General features: G+C 36.9%; 1 protein-coding gene across 1 annotated transcript in view; it reads left to right on the top strand.

Annotated features, from left to right (window-relative positions):
* The window catches only part of rxfp1 (relaxin family peptide receptor 1), a 159,137-nt gene that overhangs the window by 88,344 nt on the left and 48,729 nt on the right, over positions 1 to 22,064 (top strand). Inside the window, exons 3-4 of the mRNA XM_038300834.1 lie at positions 7,221 to 7,304; positions 21,578 to 21,683. Of these exons, the coding sequence (XP_038156762.1) occupies positions 7,221 to 7,304; positions 21,578 to 21,683 (190 nt within the window). The remainder of the gene's footprint in view (positions 1 to 7,220; positions 7,305 to 21,577; positions 21,684 to 22,064) is intronic.

Genomic DNA, 22,064 nt, shown 5'->3' on the forward strand with positions numbered 1-22,064 from the left:
ATTTAGAGATCTGAAGGACCAGCACCAAATATCCTATATAATCATTCTATGAGCCCTTTGAAAAAAACTCCTATGAACACACTACTAAACTTTTGCGAAAGCCTTCCTAGAAGAGTTGAGGCAGTTTTAGCTGCAAAGAGTCATATTAAACCCTCATGGATTAGGAATAAAAGTCACTCAAGCTCATATGTGGGTCAATGGAGGTGAGCAAATACTTTTGGTTAACCTTCCTACAACTTCCTGCATCAATTAAAGCAAACAGGCAATTCCGATTTAGACATTTTTTTTCTCTGCAAGTGTAGAGAAACAGTGGCCAGCAAGTTTTATTTTTTCAATGAGCAGAAAGTTGCCACAGAAGCTAAAATAGGAGCAATTTGAAAGGGGAAAAAAAAATTTCTGTCTCTTTGGTCCAATATTTATTTTTTGCTAGATAACTATTTTTTCATTTAAAACACCAAGACACAAACACCAACTTGTGAAAGATACATTCACAGTATCATTTTAATCACCACAAGGACGGCTTTATAGAAACTTAAAAAGACAAAAACTAAATATCCACTATATCTCTTAATGTACCTTCCAACTAAATGCCTCATTTTCACTTTTTATTTAAACTCAAATAGCTACATGAAGAGATTCAAATGTGCCTTAGAAATCTTTAGTGCATCCATCAAGGTCAAACCATTTGCAAGTCCACATTCTGAGAGTTTTGGATGTTGAGCACTCAAGAGAAACAGCAAAATACATTTGTCTTACAAAGAAAAAAAACTATTCTATAGAAAGTAGCAGGAATGTAATCTACAAAGCATTGCTTGGTAAAGAAAATCAGAACTCTACAATCTAAGGTTGTCAACTAAGAACATTTATCTTGAAATAGTGATAGTGAGATGAAGCATTCATCAGTAAATTGGAAATTAAAGAATAAGGTTCAGTGGGAGATAGTTCAGTAGCCTGGTGTGGCTTATATATGTACATTTCCTTTTTTTTTTTTTACTTTGTGGCGAGGCTTATAGTGAGGTGCTCTCTATAGTCTGGAAAATACAGTATGTAGTATATCAAGTAGAGCCGGGGCTCACCAACTGGCAGACTCCGGTCCGGGTCCGGAGTCTGACAAGTTTTGACCCGGACCCCTGGACATGTGATAAGATGAATTAAAAGTAGATTCACAGCTTTCAGGCCAGCTGCAGCTCTTCAGGCTCTCTCCACGACCTCTTCCAATCACGTTAGAGCTATTATTTGTTTGCGCTCAGATGAAAAGCGGGTGAGACAGAAGCCAGTCCTGCCGTTAAATCTCAAAACATTTCAGATGGCTGGTTGAAAAGTTAGGAAAGTGGACTAATACCCCTTACACAATGGCTGAAAAACCTGTTTAAAGCCCACATATCTACCTGGGTCAAAGCACTCAGCATGCTACCCATGTTACAATCATCTCGGCTCTGATCCGCAGGTTGACCCACTAAATTATGTGACACCACTGAACGGAACGTACAGACTTCAGTCGAGTCACTTCTGATCTAACAAGCTGAAACAACTCTGTTTACATTCAATAAACATGACGCAGTCCTGGTGTGAGTTATACGACGGATAATAGAGCAGAATAATAAAGAATACTGACGCTCTAGCTCCTGCCCATGTTACTCTCCATTATTTTAATTTATAAACCCGTTTAAAAAACCCAGGTTTTCAGTGGGAAAGCACCTTATGAGAATACGGCATTTAAAGACGAATGGACTGACAAATACTGTATGCGTTTATTCTCCCAGGCCATACTACTTAACTGATCTGTTTAATCTGCTGTAAGTCTGTGATCGTAAAAAGTGGAACGGTTAAAAACCACTATGATTCTATACATAAAAAGTTTGAGGAAAATATTTTACATAAGGACCAGAGGTAAGTATGCTCGTTCTACAAGAGTCCTGAACCAGTACTTGATGGCACAACAACTTGCACATGAGTGTTCATTAAGAGCACAAAAGCCCTTAAAATAGGGATGCATAGTGAAGGAGAGTATAAATGCGATTGTTGAAACTAGGGCTGGAAGATATTCAGTAACAATATATATCGATCATAGACATCTGACGCCATAGAAAAAAAAGTCAATATAGAGTAACAGTTTTCCTTCCTCTTCATTATAGCCTATCATATACACAATGCTATAGTCACCACGTCTCACCAACCAATCACCCAACACAGAAGATGTCGCAGCAAGGAGAGGCGAAGGAAAATGTCTCAAAGAAGGATTCCATGCTACGTTCAGGCCCCAACAGGGGCAGCCAAAAGGCGTATGCTACTTCATTTTTGATGCTTGTACAAGTTTATTTCTGACGTGCGGCTGAAGCATCTTTGCAGCTCTAGCTTCACGGTCGAAAAGTGGGTCTGATGCGCATTGGGTTGAACTACCCTATCCTTTCATTGCCTGTAACAATGGCAGATATATGTGCTGTGATAAGCGGGTAAAAAGCAATTTAAATGTTTTTAGGTGAGAAAGTCCACCTGAGAAATTTTGTTTCGCTATCTGAGCCGCTCAGACCTCCATACACCGGCGGTTCTCTGTCACTAGGACTCCTGTTCAACAGATGTCTCTGGTCCAGTCGCTTCTTCACAGATTGCCGCTACTGTTTGCGGCGGCTGGAAGAAGATGTGAGCATTTTCCTCATGCGTAATCCTAAATGCAGCAACCAAGATAATAAAAGGGAACATGTTTTGCTGGCAGATTTTGACATTATCAGTTAATTTAGGAATTAATAAACTGTTTCAGTAGAGTGATCATAGTGATCTACATCATAAGCGATGTGTCTGTCTCCCTGCCAGCTACCAGATCACCTTCTCTGTTTGGTTGATGTGGCGGTTCGAGCAGCAAAAGTTCAATTTTTCCAACTCCAGCAAAAGCATCAGCTGCTGGACCTTTTGCTGCACCAACATGTGCGTCAACCATTTATTATGCATGTAAACTTGCTGCCTCTGCTGCTATAGGTGTGAACTTAGCATTAGTTCCCCGGTTTGGCAATATTTTGGTTATAGTAAGTCAGACAAAAACCAAACCACAGGGATTTGTAAAATTTGCAGGGAACAGGTAAAAACAAAGTCTGGTAACACAACCAACTTGTTCTTTTTACCTAAGCCACTCAAACCCAATGGAGAACGAGCTGTGTCGGCCCCGGCATGGTTCCAGGTCCTCAGAGGAATCTTCAGGAACTTCTGCCAAAACTAAGCAGGCAAAGCAAACTAAACTGGGCTTCCTTCTTTGTCCAGCCGGCATAGGGACATCACCCATGCAGTAACATGCTCCATGGCAATGAATATGCTGCAGTTGTCTCCAGTTGAAAAACCTGGCTTCAAACAGCTGCTCGCCACCCTTGATCCTCAATTCAGAGTTCTGGGCCACAAGTTTTCTCTAATTCAGCACTCCCTAATTTGTACAATAAGTGCAGGGAAGCAGTGAAAAATGAGCTGCACTCTGTGTCTTACTACCCCACAACGTCGGAACTCAGGTCAAGTCGAGCTTTACCTCAGCATCTCATTTCACTGCATAGACGGAGAAAAACAATACTAGATGGCAAACCAAGAGAAGAAATCCTAGAGAAAATAAAGCAAATAACAACTGTCAGCTACAACAGCAGCACGAAGAGCTGAAATCTTAGGTGATGATATGTTGTCAGCATTGGAAACCTCCCTTCAGAGTGCACATTGCATTGCATAAGAAGCTGATGAACCAACGGATATCAGTGACAATGGCCAGCTATTGATGTTTGTGAGATTTTATGATGCAGAGAGAAAGGACTTCTGCAAGGACATGTTTGGTGTGACAGCACTGGAAAGTCAATCAAGGGGAGAGGACATTTACCAAGCCATAAAAGAAATGCTGAAAGAGAGGAAGCAGTCTGCAGTTTGTTGTCTCCATCACTACAGATGTAGCATCCTCCATGACAGGTGGAGAGAAGGGAGCTGTGGCCCGTATGAAAGCCAACCATCCAGACCTAAAGCGCATACCACTGCATCATCCACCAGTCCATTTTATGCTCTGCACTGTCAGAGGAATTTGCTGAAGTCATGAGCAAAATGATAAAAGTTGTCAATGTTCTCGGAGCATCTTCGGCACATCAGCATCGCCTGCTTAGAGAATTTCTTAAAGAGGCAGATGCAGATGATCTATTACTACACTGCATTGTAAGATGGCCCAGCACGTGCAGAGTTCTGCAGCGTTTCTAGACATTTAGAGAACAAATAAAACATTTCTTAAGTCTCTCAGAAGGCTGTCCAATTCATAGTTTCTAGAGGATAATGGAGAAAATGGATGCTTTTAATTTCTTAGTGGACACCACATCATGGCTCAATGGACTGAACTTTAAATTACAAGGAAAAAATACCTCTGTGTGTGACTTGATTGCTGTTGTGCAGTCTTTCCAGAAAAAACTGCATATTTTCAAAAGTGATTTCCAAAAGGACAGCGCACACACATCCCATCAGTGAAACATCAAACTTCAGAAGAGAGAAGTGTCTCCTCCTATGTTAAGTTCATTGAGAAACTTCTTGAAAAATTCAGTGACCATTTTGAGAACTTCAACCAGAGCAGTTCCTCCTCTGCAACCAGATTCCCTTTCTTGTCAGAAATGTCACCATCTTCAAACCTTCAAGTGGGCACAAGCTGCATCACTTCAGATTTTTTCTTAAAGCACTTTCTTTTAAAAAAATATTTAAAGTGTTCTCTTAGAAAGATGCAATGCAGTAAGTCTTTGAAAATTTAAATAATTGTTATGTGTTTTACAAAAAGACACTTCAAAGCAATGAATACTTCATATTTTGCACTTTTCATCAAACCCTGTTTTCTAAGGCCTGTTTTCTTTTACTTAACCAGTGCTATAGTGCAAGTAAACATATACATAGCCTCTTTAGAGGGTCTAAAGCCCTGGGGAAGTGAATTTACCCTGTTAAATGTGCATGGAAATGATAGCCTGACCTCAGGCTTTTGAGAGGCAATTGAAAAAAGGCTATTGGACCCCTTGAACCAAATTCTTCTTCAAAGCGATCATTTCCTGGGACTCCATGTGCTATCAGTACAATCAGCAATATAACTTGTAATTCTGGCACGTATCGTTATCCTTTAGGGCCCTTAAAAATAATCAATAACTATGATAACTATTATTTTTATATGATTATCACATGTTGTGAATGTGAACATTTTGAATGTGTTCTGTGTATGCAATTTCTAAGAAAAGTACAATAATTTGAGGGCAGGTTGTATGTTTTTCTCTGCCTTATGTGAAATGTCATGTGCTTAAGCAGACGAGGAAATTGCTGATGGAATTTGAAAAAGGGCAATGGATATGCTTGTGCAACTTGGAAAATTTGGTGCAAAACGGGAGATTTTATTCAGACATAACAGTTTTTCAGAAGTTCTTGGTTTTAATCACTGACTTTTTCTTTGAGAAAAAATGTTTCTTTGTATTTTGTTTGATGCCGTATCCGTCTCATCCCTAATCCTCCTTTGTATCTTGCCATGTTAATTAAGCCAAGTTCTATTTACTTTGTTCTTTGCTCTTTTTTTATTTTAGGTGGAGAAGCATTTATCTCCCCTTTTTATGGAAACGGTCAGAGTGACTCGGGGAGATGAAGCTTTGAACCACCTGACATGCCACTGACATATTATTTTACTAATTGATTAATCTGTTCATTTTTTTTTTTTTTTTGACTAATGAAATAATATTCGAATAATAATATGGTAAAAAGTTTCTTAAAGATTATATGCAGAATTTAACCTTGTTAAAGCTAAAACTTTGCCACTTGAGAAGTTTGTGATAAAGCATATTGATGGGCATAAAAATTTTTATCATTTTCAATGCAAAATGTTTATATACATTTTGCAATCTTGGTATAATTAGAAGTCTGATTGGGTTGCCCTTTTAGCTATGACATGATTTAGAGTCTGTACTCCAATACTGAATGTATTCATATTTCAATTAATATTTCAATTATTCAAAATTAATCTGCTTAATTATTTTAGCCTTCTTTCAAAAGCTGTACTTTCTCTCTGCTGGGGGTGCGAGTGTTTTAACCTGCAAGTTAGGACGCTCAAGATGCTATGAATCATGCAGGGTTGGGTGAGTGGTGTTTTTATAGATCTGATTTGAGGTTCCCAGACAAACATTATTTACACGTAATATGCTTAAATAAGGATCTAAATATGATTAAAAACATGCGGCCATTACTCTTAATAAAAGAAAACCTGTAACTTGATGTCCAAATGTTCCCATATAGGTGAAATCCTCCTATTCCTAGTTGGCTCAATCAGCTATCCTCAGTCTCCCATCTTTCCTTCTCTCATCTAAACTCTTCAAACATCTCTAAACTATTCAAAACGTGAACTGATAGTAAAAAACCCCAGACACCCATTCCTGTCTTATCAAAACTCTTAGGGATCCCTTCATAATATTTTTATAGGAATGCTGATTTCTGTTGCTTTATTAGAGTATTCACTCAGGCCCTCTCATATCTGCAAGACTGTGAAGTGTCTGAGTCTGTTTTTAACAGAACAGAAGATAATGACACGATCACAATCATCCTCTCAAGGTTCTTTCATAATTTTACTGTTGTCCTCCCACTGTATGCAACTTGTTTTTAAACTTGTATGGGAAAACCTTTCATGGCTTTTTGCAGGCTTCTTAAGACATTAGGGAAACCTGTATGATTCAGAACAGGCAGAACTATTGGCAGAACTGTATCTGTCCTCCTTTGCAAGGTTATTAATAAAATGGCTTGAATGAAAAATACCAGATCTTAATTTCTTCTAAATAAGACTTAAAAAAATTTTTTTCCATCAGCAAAGTAGCAACTGATTTAAATAGTTGCCTGATTAACAGGCTTTTGTGGCACTTGATGGCCTGGTGAGGAGAGAGCTTTAATTAGCTGTGCTGGAGCAGAGACACATGTGCTCTGAGGACCAGATTTGTGGTTTTAATAGTTTTCAATCTAATATTTTGAAATATATTATTTTATGATTTATACACTTTACCATAAAAGGAAAACAACTGACAAAAATACAGCTGAAATGTTGGGGCTTTTGCATCAGGCAGCTGCACTAGGAGGAAGAAGATCTCTGTTTCTTAAGAACAAAGTGTACTGCTGGTGTGTTTCAGTTTGTTTCAGACTTATTTTAAACCAAAACTATTTTAAAGGCCAAATCATGATTTCTAATATGTGCCTTTTATTTTGTTCTTTTTCAGGAGACAATAATGGATGGCCCTTACTTTTTGACAAATATTTTGGCATGCCGAGTTATAACACCAGGACCAAGTCAAATGTATGCTGTAAGTATTCCTTAAATCTCTTTTTTACCTCCACATGAAGCCATTTCTCATAAAGGGGTAGGCAGGTATGTTTGTTGCTGTGTTTTGGAGATGTAAACGATACAATTATGTGAAAAGATTGAAAGCATAAAATCTGTTGAGGATCAGTGTTGGCACAGATATGGTAAGGAAATTGCTGTGTTTTTTTTCTGTTTATTTTTTCACAGTCCTCGTCTGAAATCCATTTAAACTCAATAGCTCCTTTAATTTAAAGAGATGGGATAGAGCATTATTAAGGTATAATTATAGTTCTGTTAAAGATTCCCTTTGTGTACTGTGGTTTTTTATTCTGTAAATTAAAAGGGTACGGTCACGCCAAAGTAAAAGCTCCCTTTTCCCTTGGTGGCCTTTACTTTGAGAGGATATTCTTTGTTTTAAATCAGAATGTCTCTGTTTTTTCCCACTGGCTTGTTTGTGAGAAAAAGTAGACAAAAAGGATTTAGGGTGAGTAGGCTTGCTGTGGTGTTACATGTTTAAGCACATTTTAATGCCTCATCCTACATAATTTGTTTTAAAACAAATCTCACCAGCAGCAGAAACTTACTGTAGAGAGAACAATCAACCAGTCACAGGTTTGGTGTGATCATTATCTCTTATTGCAGTAGTCATGCTTGACCACAGTTTGAGGATATGGATGGACATTTAATACAATCTAAAAGTATTTTATCATCAAGTTGTGTTTAGTAGAGCATTTGGAAAATCTCTACAGGGAATTTTTCTGTTCCTAAAGTAAAGACCACAGGTACACACAGGAAACCTGTCCATTCATTCACCAAAAAACTTAAACTAAGTGCCTCTAAAAGCCAACAACAACAGAGCAGCAGAGAAAAGAGGCGTATGTGTCAAATTTGAGTCTGAACCCATTTATACATGTGCCCCCTTGGAAACATTTCCAAGCAACATGAGCAAGGCTTTGAATTTAACACTTGATTTAAGATGGACGGAAAGGTTTCCAAGTTACTTTAAGACTCCTAAAGGGGCCCAGTTATGTATTATGACTGCTAATTTTTAAGCCAGTAGCTCACTTATGTTACATGCAAAGGCTATCTCTTTAAATAATGGCGCACTAATGGCTTATGATCTTTTTTTGTATTCTACACTTGAGCGTTTTCAGTATTTACCCTTAAAAGACTACCAGACCAGAGGTATGATATTGCACATGTGCGCAATAAGTAATGAAGGAAATAATTTCCCCACAGGGTTTAGGGGAAAAAAAAGAGTAATACTATAGATCAAGAGGAAAAAAGCACTAATGATTTCAGATGCTGAGAGGAATAAGACATAAAATTAAATAACATATGAATGCTGACAGTTTTAGCTTTCCTTTCAGTGAGCACTTGCTTGATGGACTGACAATATAAAGGATGGACAATGCCAGTAGCTTGAACCGGTTTAGATAATGCTTATGTCCTCTAATTGCACCGATACAAAAATTATTACTTCCAAAAGGACTAAATATTCACTTTCAGGATGAACGCTTGGTGTATGTTTCTTTATTTTAATGTAAAAATTTTGTTGTTTTTTTAATTGACATTGAATGTGACTATGTCATGATGGATCAAAGGAGCAAGCCCATATGCAGAACACACACGGAGGAGGCAGGGGAAAAGTTCAAATGTTTATTAAAAGTTCTGAACACAAGATCATAAATAAGTTCTGAGACTGGTTCACTGAAGTCTTGACTGGGACCGGAGACTGTTGGTTAGCAGAGTTCATGAGAAGCTAAGTGTCTAGCTTCAGGCTTAGCATGGCAGACCTTGATCTGAGCTTCCAGCTCATTGCAGAGAATGACAGGGAATATCCACATAGGATTCTTCAGGCTGATTCCACATAGGAATCTTCAGGTTGGCTCACCAGGGAAGATTAGAAGGTTAGGCTCACCTAGAGCTTCAGGCTAGAGACAGGTTTCCTGTGAGGCACAGACAAAGGAGAGATTAGAATCTGATCTCACACTAGAGACAACTAAGATTCAATCAGTAACAGAAGCTCAGGTAGCTAACCAAACTAAGATCAACACTGCGGCGTGGAAGCAAGGTCTGGCAGGTGTTTATAAAGGGGAAGTCTCCTGATGAGAAGATGCATAACAGGTGTGCTGGAAGGTTCCAGCCCAAGGAGACCCATGGCGCACTCTGCTGGAGACAGGGGGTAATTTCCAGATCCCAACAGTAACTCCAGTCCTAAAAGACAACAACAAGAGACAGAAGAGGATCCTCGGCACCCTCTGGTGGGCAAGCCTGAGGAATCCCAACAGACTAGGCCCCATTAAAGATGATCTTGTATCTGTAAAAAAAAAATAAAAATTTTTTGGATGATATGGATGATTGGCCATGTCCCTGTTTATTCAGGTTGTTGAACTGATGTTCTCTACCTGCTGCATTTATACTGGGACTAAATCCCAGACAGTAGCCACTTTCTATTAAACCAGTAGCCCATAATGGCAATTGGTCACTCTGGTTTAGAAGTGGTTAGGTAATTTAGGAGTACTAAGAATGCCATGCATTCTCAAATTTTTTCCATCCATCCATCTTCTGCTTATTCCATCAGGGTCGTGGTGGGGACACTGCCTATCTCTGGCAGTTTATGGGTGAGAGGCGGGGTACACCCTGGACAGGTCACCAGTCTGTCGCAGGGTAATTCTCAAATTTCATATGTAAAAAATTTAAAAGAAATCTATATTTTTCTTCTACTTCGCAGTTAAGCACCCTCTGTAGGTCCGTCTCAAAATTTCACTTATCTTGTTCATTTCAAGAACTTTTAGTGTCCATCCATCCATCCATCCATCCATCCATCCATCCATCCATCCACCTATTCTGTGTGTCTTTGCAGTGTTTTGATAGGGGACTGGTGGCCATCTCCAGCAGTCATACAAGTGGTACATCCTGGACAGTTTGCCAATCCATCAGAGAGCTAAAATTGGTGTGATTTCAAGAATTGTATTAAAAAATTAATAAAAAATATTATACATTTTAATTCCACCAACATCTTTAAAATTTGGACTGTTATTTTGTAAGATGTCTTCTTTGAGAGTAGTGTTTTTTTTATAGCTTAATTGTTATTAATCAAATGTATTTTCCATTTAAGGTTATAAAGTTATAAACATGGGAATTGAATGCTTGTGTTATGTCAAGCCATTTTTCCAGTTTTTTAGAGGAAAAGATTTGTGGAGAAACTACTTTGGACACTATCATCAACCAAAAAACAACTAAATTTGTGTTGTTTTTATCAAAACTCAGCAGGATTCACTACTTTCAGAGGATCAAAGGTCTCTGCCCACTCAGAATAGCAGCATTTTGTCTTACTCTGTTTTCTTTGTCCATAACAATTTTCTATCTGGAGGTAGAAAATAAAGGAGGGGTGAGTGTTCATTTTTAGCGCAGTTTTTCCTTGACATTTTCTTAACAATTCCTGTGAGCATCAGAATTAAATGCATTTTATATATTTGTTCAGAGCAGCACCAAGTTTAATTCATTATGTGGTTATGGTCGGTGATCAGATGTGCAGCTTGAGTACAGCAGTCCACATGGGTGACATAAAGTTGAGCTAAACATGGCACCAAGCAAGTCATTTTCAGAGCCTTCTGTTAAGATTCTCAGCAGGCAAGGCTTTCAGCGTCTAATATTATCATCTCTTTCCATGCTTCTGCATCTTTTGAAGCTATTAGAGATCATTCAGCAGGCTTTGAAAATATTGTGTCGCTCCACCACTCAAGAGGTCTCAGAGCTTGGTTGTGTTTATGCATCTTAGACAAAGTGTATGCATCCTTGTTTGTGTCTCAGCTGCATTTCAACATCCTCTCCTGGCTATAGTAAAAGCAATTGTAAAAAGAAGCCGCCACAAAGCTTTTAAAGTTGAAGCACTCTGGACGTGCCTCTTGGGCATGAGAAAAATTTATTTAGCGTGATTTATTATATTTTATGTTAAATTCTCAAAGTAATTGTTCCTACCGGTGTTCCAGGATTTTTTTACTACTTCTCTCACTTTTTATTTGCATGATTTAACCTCCTTTCGAATTTAACTGATGTTTCTCAAAGAATTCTTATGTATTTCTTTTTAAAACTTTTCATATTTTATTATAACAAGAGAACTATTGCTGTTAATCTCAACCAAAATGTGTTCCATTTCTACAATGTCATCAGGAAATTTATGTCATAAGTATATTTTATCTAAGATAAAATCTGTCAATTAAAAATAGGGTCTTTCAGACTTGTCATATTAAAACTAAACTCTTAGACGTCTCATCACACTGTAATATTGTCTTTCTGTTACATTGTCAGATCTATTTGTTTTCTACTCACCCGAAAAGCAACCTCATATTTTCCTTTTTGCTTGACACAAAAATTCTTACAAGGTTCACTATGAACTTTTACCATGTATTTTGATGTAGAAGGTGAACATGGAGTGCTTCTAAAAATGACTTAGGACATTTCGTTTGCATGCTCCTACAGGTAAGGTACACAATTTCAGTTACTTGACATTACTATCAAATCAGCCATTTATGTGGCATCAATTTAGCACATTTAGATATCAGATCACTTGTCAATTTAAGAATCAGAAGAACGATATGGGTTGTAAATGAATTTAAATGTTACATATTAGTGGTGACTAGATGGGCTGATACAAATATTGTAGAAAGTACTGGTCTGATAGGATTTTTAGAGAACCATTTCTCAGGTTTACACAGGACACTCTAAAACAAGAAAATAAAAAGTGAGCATCAACAGCGAGAAAGGATATGACTTATAAATAAAAAAATGGGTAGATTGGTTTAAGATGAAAGAAAGACAGTTTGATCTGAAATATGCCTCAAGACAGAACAGATAAGCTGGTGAGCAACCGTACAAATGATTACCATGCCACCCATGTCAGGAAAAGCAGGAAACCAAGGTTACAATTTATCTTGTTGCACTAGTCTTGATTTCAGGTGTGATAAGGTCATAAACAAATCAGTCCAATGCATGGATCAGTTGGCATGGGAAGGTGGTCTATTTGGTGTGGGGTGAGTATTAGTTTAAGGCTCGAGACCGCTTGAGTCCTGTTCCTGATCACGTTACTCCCTTTATCACCACTGTCTACTCATCTTTTAATGGCTTCTTCCAGGAGGATTATTCTTTTCTTCAGCAGCACCTTTTATAATTCTAATCCACCTCACTAGTTGGATTAAAGCCATGCTTCTACTGTGTATCCTTGAACCCAAGTCGGCCTTGGCAGATGGCTGCTCACACTGAGCCTGGTTCTGCTGGAGGTTTCTTTCTGTTAAAGGGAGTTTTTCCTCTCCACTGTTGCTACAAGCATGCTTGGTGTGAGTGATTGCCTTGGAGTTAATGAGTCAATGCAACCAACAGGTTTTCCTTAAATAAAAAAAAACTTTGAACCAATCTGAGTGTATGATCTGGTTGAATTATTTCTGTAAAGTGCCTTGAGGTGACATGTTGTGAATTGGCGATATACAAATAAACTGAATTGAGTTGAATAGAACAATGACCTTGTACATGTGCATGTACACATGTATTTTCAGATGGAAAATGTGAAAGAAAACTTTGATAGTTTGTTTTCATGTTGCACTTTTGTGGAAAGTTGATTCATACCAATTTTCCTTCTAATCTCTCTCCAGTCTCCCTCATCATGCTGTTTGGCAACACACAGATGCTGTGCCACCAAAATAGCAGTGCTCATGAAAGATGGCGTCAACCTTGTTTAGGTCCTAGAGACCAATTTAAATATAAAAAAATATATATGATTGCACATTTATGAATAATCATTGATAGCTACTGTAGGAACCTCATTTCATAAGTTCCATAAATTTTAATACTGATATAAGTTAATTAAGATGTACTTTGTTTGTAGGGGGAGATACAGCTTAAAACTTGAACAAATAAAAACCATGTTTCACTACAAACAAAGAAAATTTAACACATTTTTTATTTTGCACAGCGAGGACAGATAGTTTGAAAGAGTGATGAAGGAAGTGCTCTTTGTCAAAAGGTAAAAGACATCACTAAACAGAGGTTGGAGGTTGTCGTTTCAGCTTCCAATAATTTTTATCATAGAGTTCTTTCCAAAAACATGACACAAGCAAACTCCTCCTTAGTCAAATGGCCTGACACAACCCATCAACAACAAAAGCCACCCAGCAGGATGGCGAGTGGGTATTTCTTTTTGCATCTGACTTGGAATGTGCTTAGGAGGATGCACATCCATCCTGCTTAAAAACATCAACACTCTGTGTAAGCACACTGAACTGGAAAGACTCCCAGAAAACCTTTTGTTCTGGAAAAACTAAACAAAAGTCTAGTTGTCAACAATTTAAGCCTGTTTTATGTTTGGAATGATGTGGATAACTGAGAATTTACATAGGCAAACAGTTTGAATATTGTAGCATCATACAAATAAGCTAGTTTATATATCTTAGGCATTTCTAAACTTTACATTTATGAATTTTAAGTGTGCCTTAAATTCACATTTCCTCTTCTTTCTTCATTATTGAGTCATTTTCTTTTCTCTCACTCAACCAGCTGAGTTTTGTCTTGTAAGGACTGTCTGTAGTTCCACCGCAGGGCTCTAAAAGTCCTGTGCTTAAACAGTTTAACCTTCTAGCTCTGTATTATGGGAGAGGGTGAGTCTGATATTGTTTACCTAGAGGTGGGTAGTAACTAGTTACGGTACATGTACTCAATTACAATACTTGAGTAACATTTTGAAAAAAAATACTTTTAGTAGTTTTACAGTTCTGTACTTTTTAATTTTGAGCAAAAATATATTAAAGTATCATTATGTTTACTTGAGTAAAATTTCTGGCCACTTAATCCATTTGAGTCATTTGTTTTAATATTAACAACAAGCTTGTTTTAAACAAATGTCTTTCTTCTTTTTGTAATCGAGGCTTGGTGGTTAAATTATTTTTGCCATCTGCTGAGTCTACTGTGTGATTTGGAGACAAATCCGGACTGTGGTCCTTTGACGCATGTCTCTCCCCCTCTCTCATAACCCCTTCCCTGTAAGCTTACTGTCCAAAAAAAAAGCTACTAGTGTTGTAACCCCCCCCCCCCCCCTTAAAAAAAAAAAAAAGATGTGATGTAGTCCTACTTAAAATATTTGGGTTCTCTACCATCCTCTGTGTGTACCTTAAGGACGTAATTTTTCTGTTTTCTTCACAGGTATACACAAAGATAACTGTATTGATAAAGTGGGCAGCAGCTAACCTTCTGAGAATGCCAGGTCTTGTAAATTGTTAGTCTAGTTATCATGCTCTTATGGAAGAATGCTACTGATCCTGGTGATTTGTTTTCCAAATGGCGAACATTCAGAACCAAGCCTGGCTTGTTTTTGTACAGTTCATCTCTTTTCTCTTTTGCACAGTCCATTTTTCAAGTAGTTTGTGTATTTTTTCCACTGCTATAGAGCCCTATACAGTACATTTGTGAATCTTGGCATGTGTGTGTGCATATCTTGTGTGGATGTTTGAGTTGTCCTGTGCATGTTTGGATCATATATTTATCTGTGTATCCTGAGACTCTTAGCTGCATAGTTTCCATTTATCCTAGATAGTAAAGATAAACACAAAACTAGAACTTGTATTATGTTCTTATCTATTCTGTTGTATTTTTAGAATCATTGTGAGTTAGATTGATCTGTCTAAATAGAGTAGAACTAATTGCAGCGTTCTACTTTTAGTTTATCATAATGTAACAGTGAATAATATGTATCGCCATCTGAAATTGAAAACTCTGTTTAACCATGCTTGGTTGTTCATTTACTTCTTTCTTTATTGTGTGTGTGTTTTTTTTTTGTGAAACTAGGAAATAATTGGCTGCTTTCCACTGTTGGCAGATGCTCCACTGCATAGTGAGGATTTGTGGCCATCAGCTGTTTATCTCCAAAATTCAACTCATTTATTGCCAGCAAAAGATTCCCCAGCTGCTGTAACCACAATTATGAAATAAACAGCTGTAATCTCTAATCTTCTAGCATAAACGGACCTTCAGCCATAATTGCCTACACTTATGTTGACCAGGCCACCGGCTCGTTTGACAGTGATAAAGTTATTGCATTTATTTTTCACATATTTAAGATTGGACTCAATGTTAGGCTTAAATGCCACTTGATTTAAAAGAACAAATTTAAATGCTTCTTTTAAACTATACCACTCCTTAAATATACTCTATGATTGCATACAAACTGTTTTTGTGCTAACTGTTTTAGGATCTAACTTGTTAATGTTAGTGAAAGTTTTTACATCAGTAATGTTAGTAGGATTAATCTCTCTCCTTTGTAAATTACTGTAGCAGATTCAGAGTGTGGTTAGAAAATCACAGACCTTTATCCTGTTTGAAATTCACCACAGTTTTTTTTTTTTTAACATCCCTTAATGGGGAACCTATGTTTTTTCTGACTATTGCTTTTGATTGTGAATACTAATTGCCATTGCTCAAGATCAGTGTAATGAAGAAACTAAAACCATGGGTCATTTCAAATCTTCTTGCATATAATGTTTGTTTGATTCTTTCTTTGCTTAATTCAAATAAATAACAACAAACTGTTTTTTAAACAGTTAAAAAAATTCCAATAACTATCATTATAGCCCTTAAACAAATAGTGTATCAGTCTGGTTGGGCACACAGTTATCGTTGTGAAGGAGTGGCACCTGGTGTGGTCTTCTGCTGTTTTAGGTTCAGTGTGTTTGGGTTCAGAGATGCTTTTCTGCATACCGTACCTTAGTTGCAACCAATGGTTTTTGGAGTTAGTGTTGCCTTTCCATCAGCTCAAACCAGAATGCTCTTTCTCCTCTGATCTCTATCATCAACAAGGGATTTGTGCGGACACAATTGCAGCTCACCGGATATTTATTAGATAATTTCTCTTTTTTGGACCATTCTCTCTAAACCCTAGAGACGGTTGTGCATTGAAATCCCAGTAGGTCAGCAGTTTCTGAAATGCAAAGACCTTCCATCTAGCACTAACAAACATGCCCCATTCAAAGTCACTTCCATCCCCTTTTCTTCGCTGTTCTGATGCTTGGTTTGACCTGCAGCAGATCGTCTTGACCAAGTCTACATGCCCAAATATTCTGAATTGCTTCCATGTGATTGGCTGACTAGAAATTTGAGTTAACAAGTAATTAGGATATAATAAAGTGGCTGAGTGTGTATGTGTGAAAATACATCAGACAATAGTTTGATTCTCTTGTCTTTCAGCTTTTCCCTTTCAGTTGTCACAACAGCAAGTCATCTTTTTCCATCTTAATCCATCAATGAATGGGAAAAATTTCACTTTTAGAGTGGTCTACCCAAAGCCCAGAACTAAATCTTAGATATTTATACAATTCAATTCAATTTATTTATATAGCGCCAATTCACAACACATGTCATCTCAAGGCACTTTGCAGTTCAACCAGATCATACAGTCAAATTAATTCAAAGTTTTCTATCTAAGGAAAACCAGTTGATTGCATCGACTCATTGACTCAAATACAATCCCTCACACTAAGCATGCTTGTAGCAACAGTGGAGAGGAAAAACTCCCTTTTAACAGGAAGAAACCTCCAGCAGAACCAGGCTCAGTGTGAGCGGCCATCTGCTGAGGCCAACTGGGGTTCAAAGAGACAGAAGCAGAGATACGAAAAGCAGCTGTAAAAGGCAGCCCCGTCCAGGAAACACACAGCCAGGCAGACGAGCTCCGAGCCAGCTCCCATGTTAGAGGATGAAGAGAGCACATCCAGCCAGTCACGGTCAGAGAAACAGGACTACACTGGAAAACAGGCCGATCTATAGCATCTATACGCTTAATGCAGAGTACAGTGAACAAGAGACATGCCCCCTATGTTACTGTAATAGATTAGGTGAACTTTGAATGGTCAAGTTAACAGAGTACAGACAGAGAACACTAAATAGTTTAATGCAATCAATAAATGCTTTAACAAAGGTTTAGTTTAAGGGTGTGATCTCTATGTCACTATGTGTTTTTTTTTTCATAATGATTTAATTTTTAAATATTCATAAATGAATAAAAAATTGTAAATGATGAATTATGCTTTACAACAAAAACCCTTGGCATAAACATATTTAGTAAATTAAATGTCTAGACTTGAATGTCAATTTATATATGTATTCATATATGAATTTATGATGATGCTTAAAAAATATGAAAAACAATAGAATATTTCAAATATGTACAATAAATTAATGGTATATGAATTAAATGGATTCTTAAAAAAATTTGATTTATGCCAAAATGTTGCAGCTCTAATTGTTATAGGTGCTCAGTGTCATAAGAAGGAGATTTTTTATTTGCTTCAATAAAGTAGCTTTTTGTATTCAAAGTGCTTAATGACTAAAGTTTAAAATGTTTTGATTTCTTTGCTATATTGTGATTGTATTGTGTTGTCAACCCCTGACTAGTCCGTTTACAAAAACATTTGTGTGTTATTTCTTTATTTGCTCCTGGATACCCTCTCTCCTCTCAGCTCTATCTTAAAATCTTGGCAATAACAATAAGAAAAACTAACCAGTGCAGCACCCTGTTATATGCAAGGAAAGTGTCATCGGTTCTCTGCTCCAGGGCTGTTGTCTGAAAGGACAGTGTTTGAACACAGTTCACCAGAAGGACAGCATGCTTCTCTCTTTACAGCAAAGCTGCTACTGTGTGCCACATGGACTAGTGCTGCCTAAACTGGAAGTCACCGACTGTATATCAGCAATCGTGATGCTCAAAAAAGGTTAGGGGGTTCTCTGTATCTGACAGTTTGGTCTTAAAGTGGACGTGTACAGAGAAACCAGCACCTCCCCTTCATCATATGCTGGTTCTCTGTCAGGATGTTTTTAATCAACTTGCACATAGAAACTCCACTTCACATGAATGTTCAGAATGAGGAACCTGGGATGGTGGTGCAGCTGACAGAATGATCAAAAGCGCTGTTTTCTGCTAGAAACTAAAAATGAACATCACAAAGGAATCTAAATGTATAGAAAGAGGATGGATTCAGTTTTTTTTTAATCCTTTCTCTTCCCACTTAATGTTTTATTACATCTTTCCTTATTTGGATCTGCTGTATTTTTAACATTCTTTGCTTTGACAATTTTACAGATTTTTTCGAAGCACCTCTATTCAGGCTTAATTTCTTCACATGTTGATGTTTAAAAAAAGGTGAATCTTGGCTGCCTCTACATCCATCTACTCTGTCATGGTACCACAATCTGAGCATGTGAGAAGCTTTTGTCTGCATTATCGGTGAACATTTGGACTGTTCCAGCTTATTTCCTTGAAAAGGCATGTTGTATAATCATAGCATTATGGACACAAATGTCCACAGTGTTTTTTACAAAGCTTAAAATAAACATGATTATACAATCAGATTGTGTTATAGAACTACACTGAGATAGTGTTGTTTCTATTTTTTTGTTTTGTTTATTTTTTTGTTCAAAAAGGAAGTGTTGACTCTTTATTCATTTTAAAGCATAGGCTAATTTTTGTTTATATTTGCAGCTCATTAGCTATTTCTTTTGTTTTTCAAATGGAAGCTTCGGCTTCTTCTAGACCTTAAGGCAGTGAGAATAAGGAATATAAATAGATGTTTTTTTTTATTCAAAGCACATTTGCAGCCCCTATATTTTAATTCAAAGGCATTTGTTTATGGCTAACAGGTGGTGTTAGTTACCTTTCTCATTATTCTGTCTGACAGTTTTACAATCTGTTTATTTTTCTGCTTTAACTCAAACTTGAGATAGCGATTCTGTTCAGGACCCATTCCTAATCTTTTCATCAATGCATATAGCATAACGATATTCACCTTTTCATTTTCAGCAACAACACATTTAAGATGCAGTTGCAAAAATATTGCAATCTTTTTTCCCTTCTTAAGCCTGAGCACCCAGCAATAACCTGCCAGGTGTAAAGCTGCACTATATTTATCGCCAACTGGCAACATGCTGTGAAATAGCTATTTTAAAATCATCAACCAGCGATAACTGTTGCAAAAATATATATCTTCTGACATGCACTTTCTCTGTTTATTATTTAAAGGAATGCAACTGACATTTTTTTCTTTAAATTAGCATTTTTCATGTAAGATTATTTATCCAATTAGAAATAACTTGAATATGCTGTCATAGTTGCATGCAGGGGGTTTAAAACATGATGGAAATTCTTCATAAGCACATTTAGTCTGAAGGTGATTAAAAATGGCCTTTTCTAACAATCTGGTGAAAAATGGTAGTTTAGAGACTGGCTTATACTTGAAAAGAACGTTGAGGCCTCTTTTTAATTATTGGCTGCACAACCATGTTTGAATGCAGCTAAACGGTAAAGAGGTTTTTAATATGTGTAAGATACTAGACCCAGTGATGTGAATGGTCTCCTGAAAAAAGACAATGAAAAAAATATATCAATCAGAAAACTAAAAGAACTTATATTTGGGACAATTTTCTTTTAAACAATATAAGACACATGCAGCTCAAACGGCTTGAAAAACAGAAGAACACAGAAGGTTAATCTAAAGCAGGTTGAGGATTGGAGGACCTTTGTTCTGCAACTTTTTCAGTGGAATAAAAAGGAAGGAAGCTAAGACACAGGTTAAAAGAAGCTACCATGCAAACAGTGACACAAGATTAAATAACAGAATTAAAACTATTAAAAGAAGCTTGAGGTTTATTCCTATTTGCAGAGATCAGTTTTAATAAGAAGTCAGATCTGGCAGCCTTTACAGCCCCCTGATATCTGGAATAACAGTCATTTAGGATTCCTGAAGACATGGGCGTAAGGTTTGCATAGGGACCATAGGGACATGTCCCTACCAAAATTTTGGACCAACCTACTTGTCCCTATCAACAATTACATGTGAATAAAATGTTTTTAATGTACAATACAGCATTGTTGCAGGAGTAAAGGAGTTCTGGATGGAGAATATTGACAGACGAAAACATGTTTTATCTAAAATGCTATATTTTTTTTTATTTTTTTTTACAATTTTGGTATAATTCATGCTCTAAGTGGGTCGCTTTGTGAGCTAAAGGCATATTTTAGAGTCTCTATACTCCAGTTAACGATTAATTGATTACTAAATTTGTTGACATTATTTCAATAATTGATTAATCCAATGAATTGTTTCAGCCCTAAATAAAATACATGAAATGGGTTAAACAGGGTAACTACAGCCTAGATGTACAACTTGTAGAGTGAGGTTAATATATTAAATGCACAGTGTCAGTTCCTCTTCTAGCTCCAGGGCACATGTAAATACAAGGCATTTATTTGGCGTCCCTTGAGTCGATTATTTTGCTTTGTTTCATGATACAGAGAGAACATTTAAAAGAGTGGGTTTTACCTCTATTTACCTCTGCACAATTCTATATCTTTAAAATAAAAAAAGTATAAATCCACATATAACAGACATATTTAGACTATATTCTGTTAAATAGGCACAGATTTACCTACTGTCTTAGTCGCTAGTTATTTCAAATGCAAATCTTCTCAAAGTGGAAAAAAGTCCTAATTCCTCATTCATAAGAACCAGTTAAGCTTCAGTCATTGATAAACAGCATCTAGTGTGTGTAGTCCTTATAAAATTTGTATAAATGTAGCAGGAAATGCTGCTTTTCTCTTTAAACGAAATACACCCTGATTTTCCCTTCAAGCATAAAAAAACGAGCATGCATATTTTTGCATAGGACCAATGACATCAGACCAATAGTGTCCCTACCAAAGTTGAAATCAAACCTACATCCTAGCCTGAAGACACCTGGAGTTTGTCCTTCTCACCTTCTCACTGCACAATAGTTGTCCCGTCATTTATTTAACGCTGATCTATTATATTTTTCTGCCTCATTTTATTTGGAGCAACTGAGTTGGGGATACTAGAACACGTATCAAAAATATTAACCAGTTTCTAATTATTACTTTCATAAATGCTGCCTAAAAAAAACATCTTCTGGGTTAAATATGACTCACTTTATGTCTTATTTTTATGTAAAAATATGCTTTTCATGAGAAAACTTTTTAAGGTTCTGTAATATCTTCTATACCTACGGTGTCAAGTTTAATTTGTTAGTAAAAGTCTTTAACTTCTTAATTATGTAATATTTTTTTAAGTCTTCCTAATATTGTTTCTCCACCTGGTGGTTTAATTGTGAATCTTTCATTCTTCAGCAGGTTGTCATTTCTACTAACAGCTCTGTCCATAACTGTGCAGGATGACCATTTGATTGACATGTCCTCTCATGTCCTTTTCCTGCCTCCTCTCTCAGTGCTGGGCCCCATTCCTGAGCGCTGCCTGTGCCGAGATCTGGAGCTGTACTGTGACCATGCTCAGCTTGGAGAAATCCCTGTTGTGGCAATAAATGTCACTGAGATGTGAGTAGAAAATAACCCCTTAAGTTTGAGGGGTGTTTTTTTTTTTTTTTTTTTCTTAGCAGTTTTATAAAGATCAAGCAATTCACAGCAAGTCATTCATCAAAAGCTTTCACTGTCATATTTTAGTGGAAATGTTGTCATAGATGTCTGCCCTCAGAGAATTCACGTGTCATAGCTGTAGCAACTTACTACAAAGGAACAAAACAGCTTTACCTTGACAAATGTGTTCACTTTTTCTACTGTTTAATAAAATGACTTGTAACCGAGTCTTCGAGATAAACATTTGCATATGTTATTTTATTTTCTTCCTCATTGTTTGTCAAAGAAAGTGTATTTTACTAGCCTGGTCGGACAGACTGATACAACATAAACACAAAACAT

This window comes from Cyprinodon tularosa, unplaced genomic scaffold (genome assembly GCF_016077235.1).
Source record: "Cyprinodon tularosa strain WSP-4 unplaced genomic scaffold, ASM1607723v1 ctg458, whole genome shotgun sequence".
NCBI classification, from domain to species: Eukaryota; Metazoa; Chordata; class Actinopteri; order Cyprinodontiformes; family Cyprinodontidae; genus Cyprinodon; species Cyprinodon tularosa.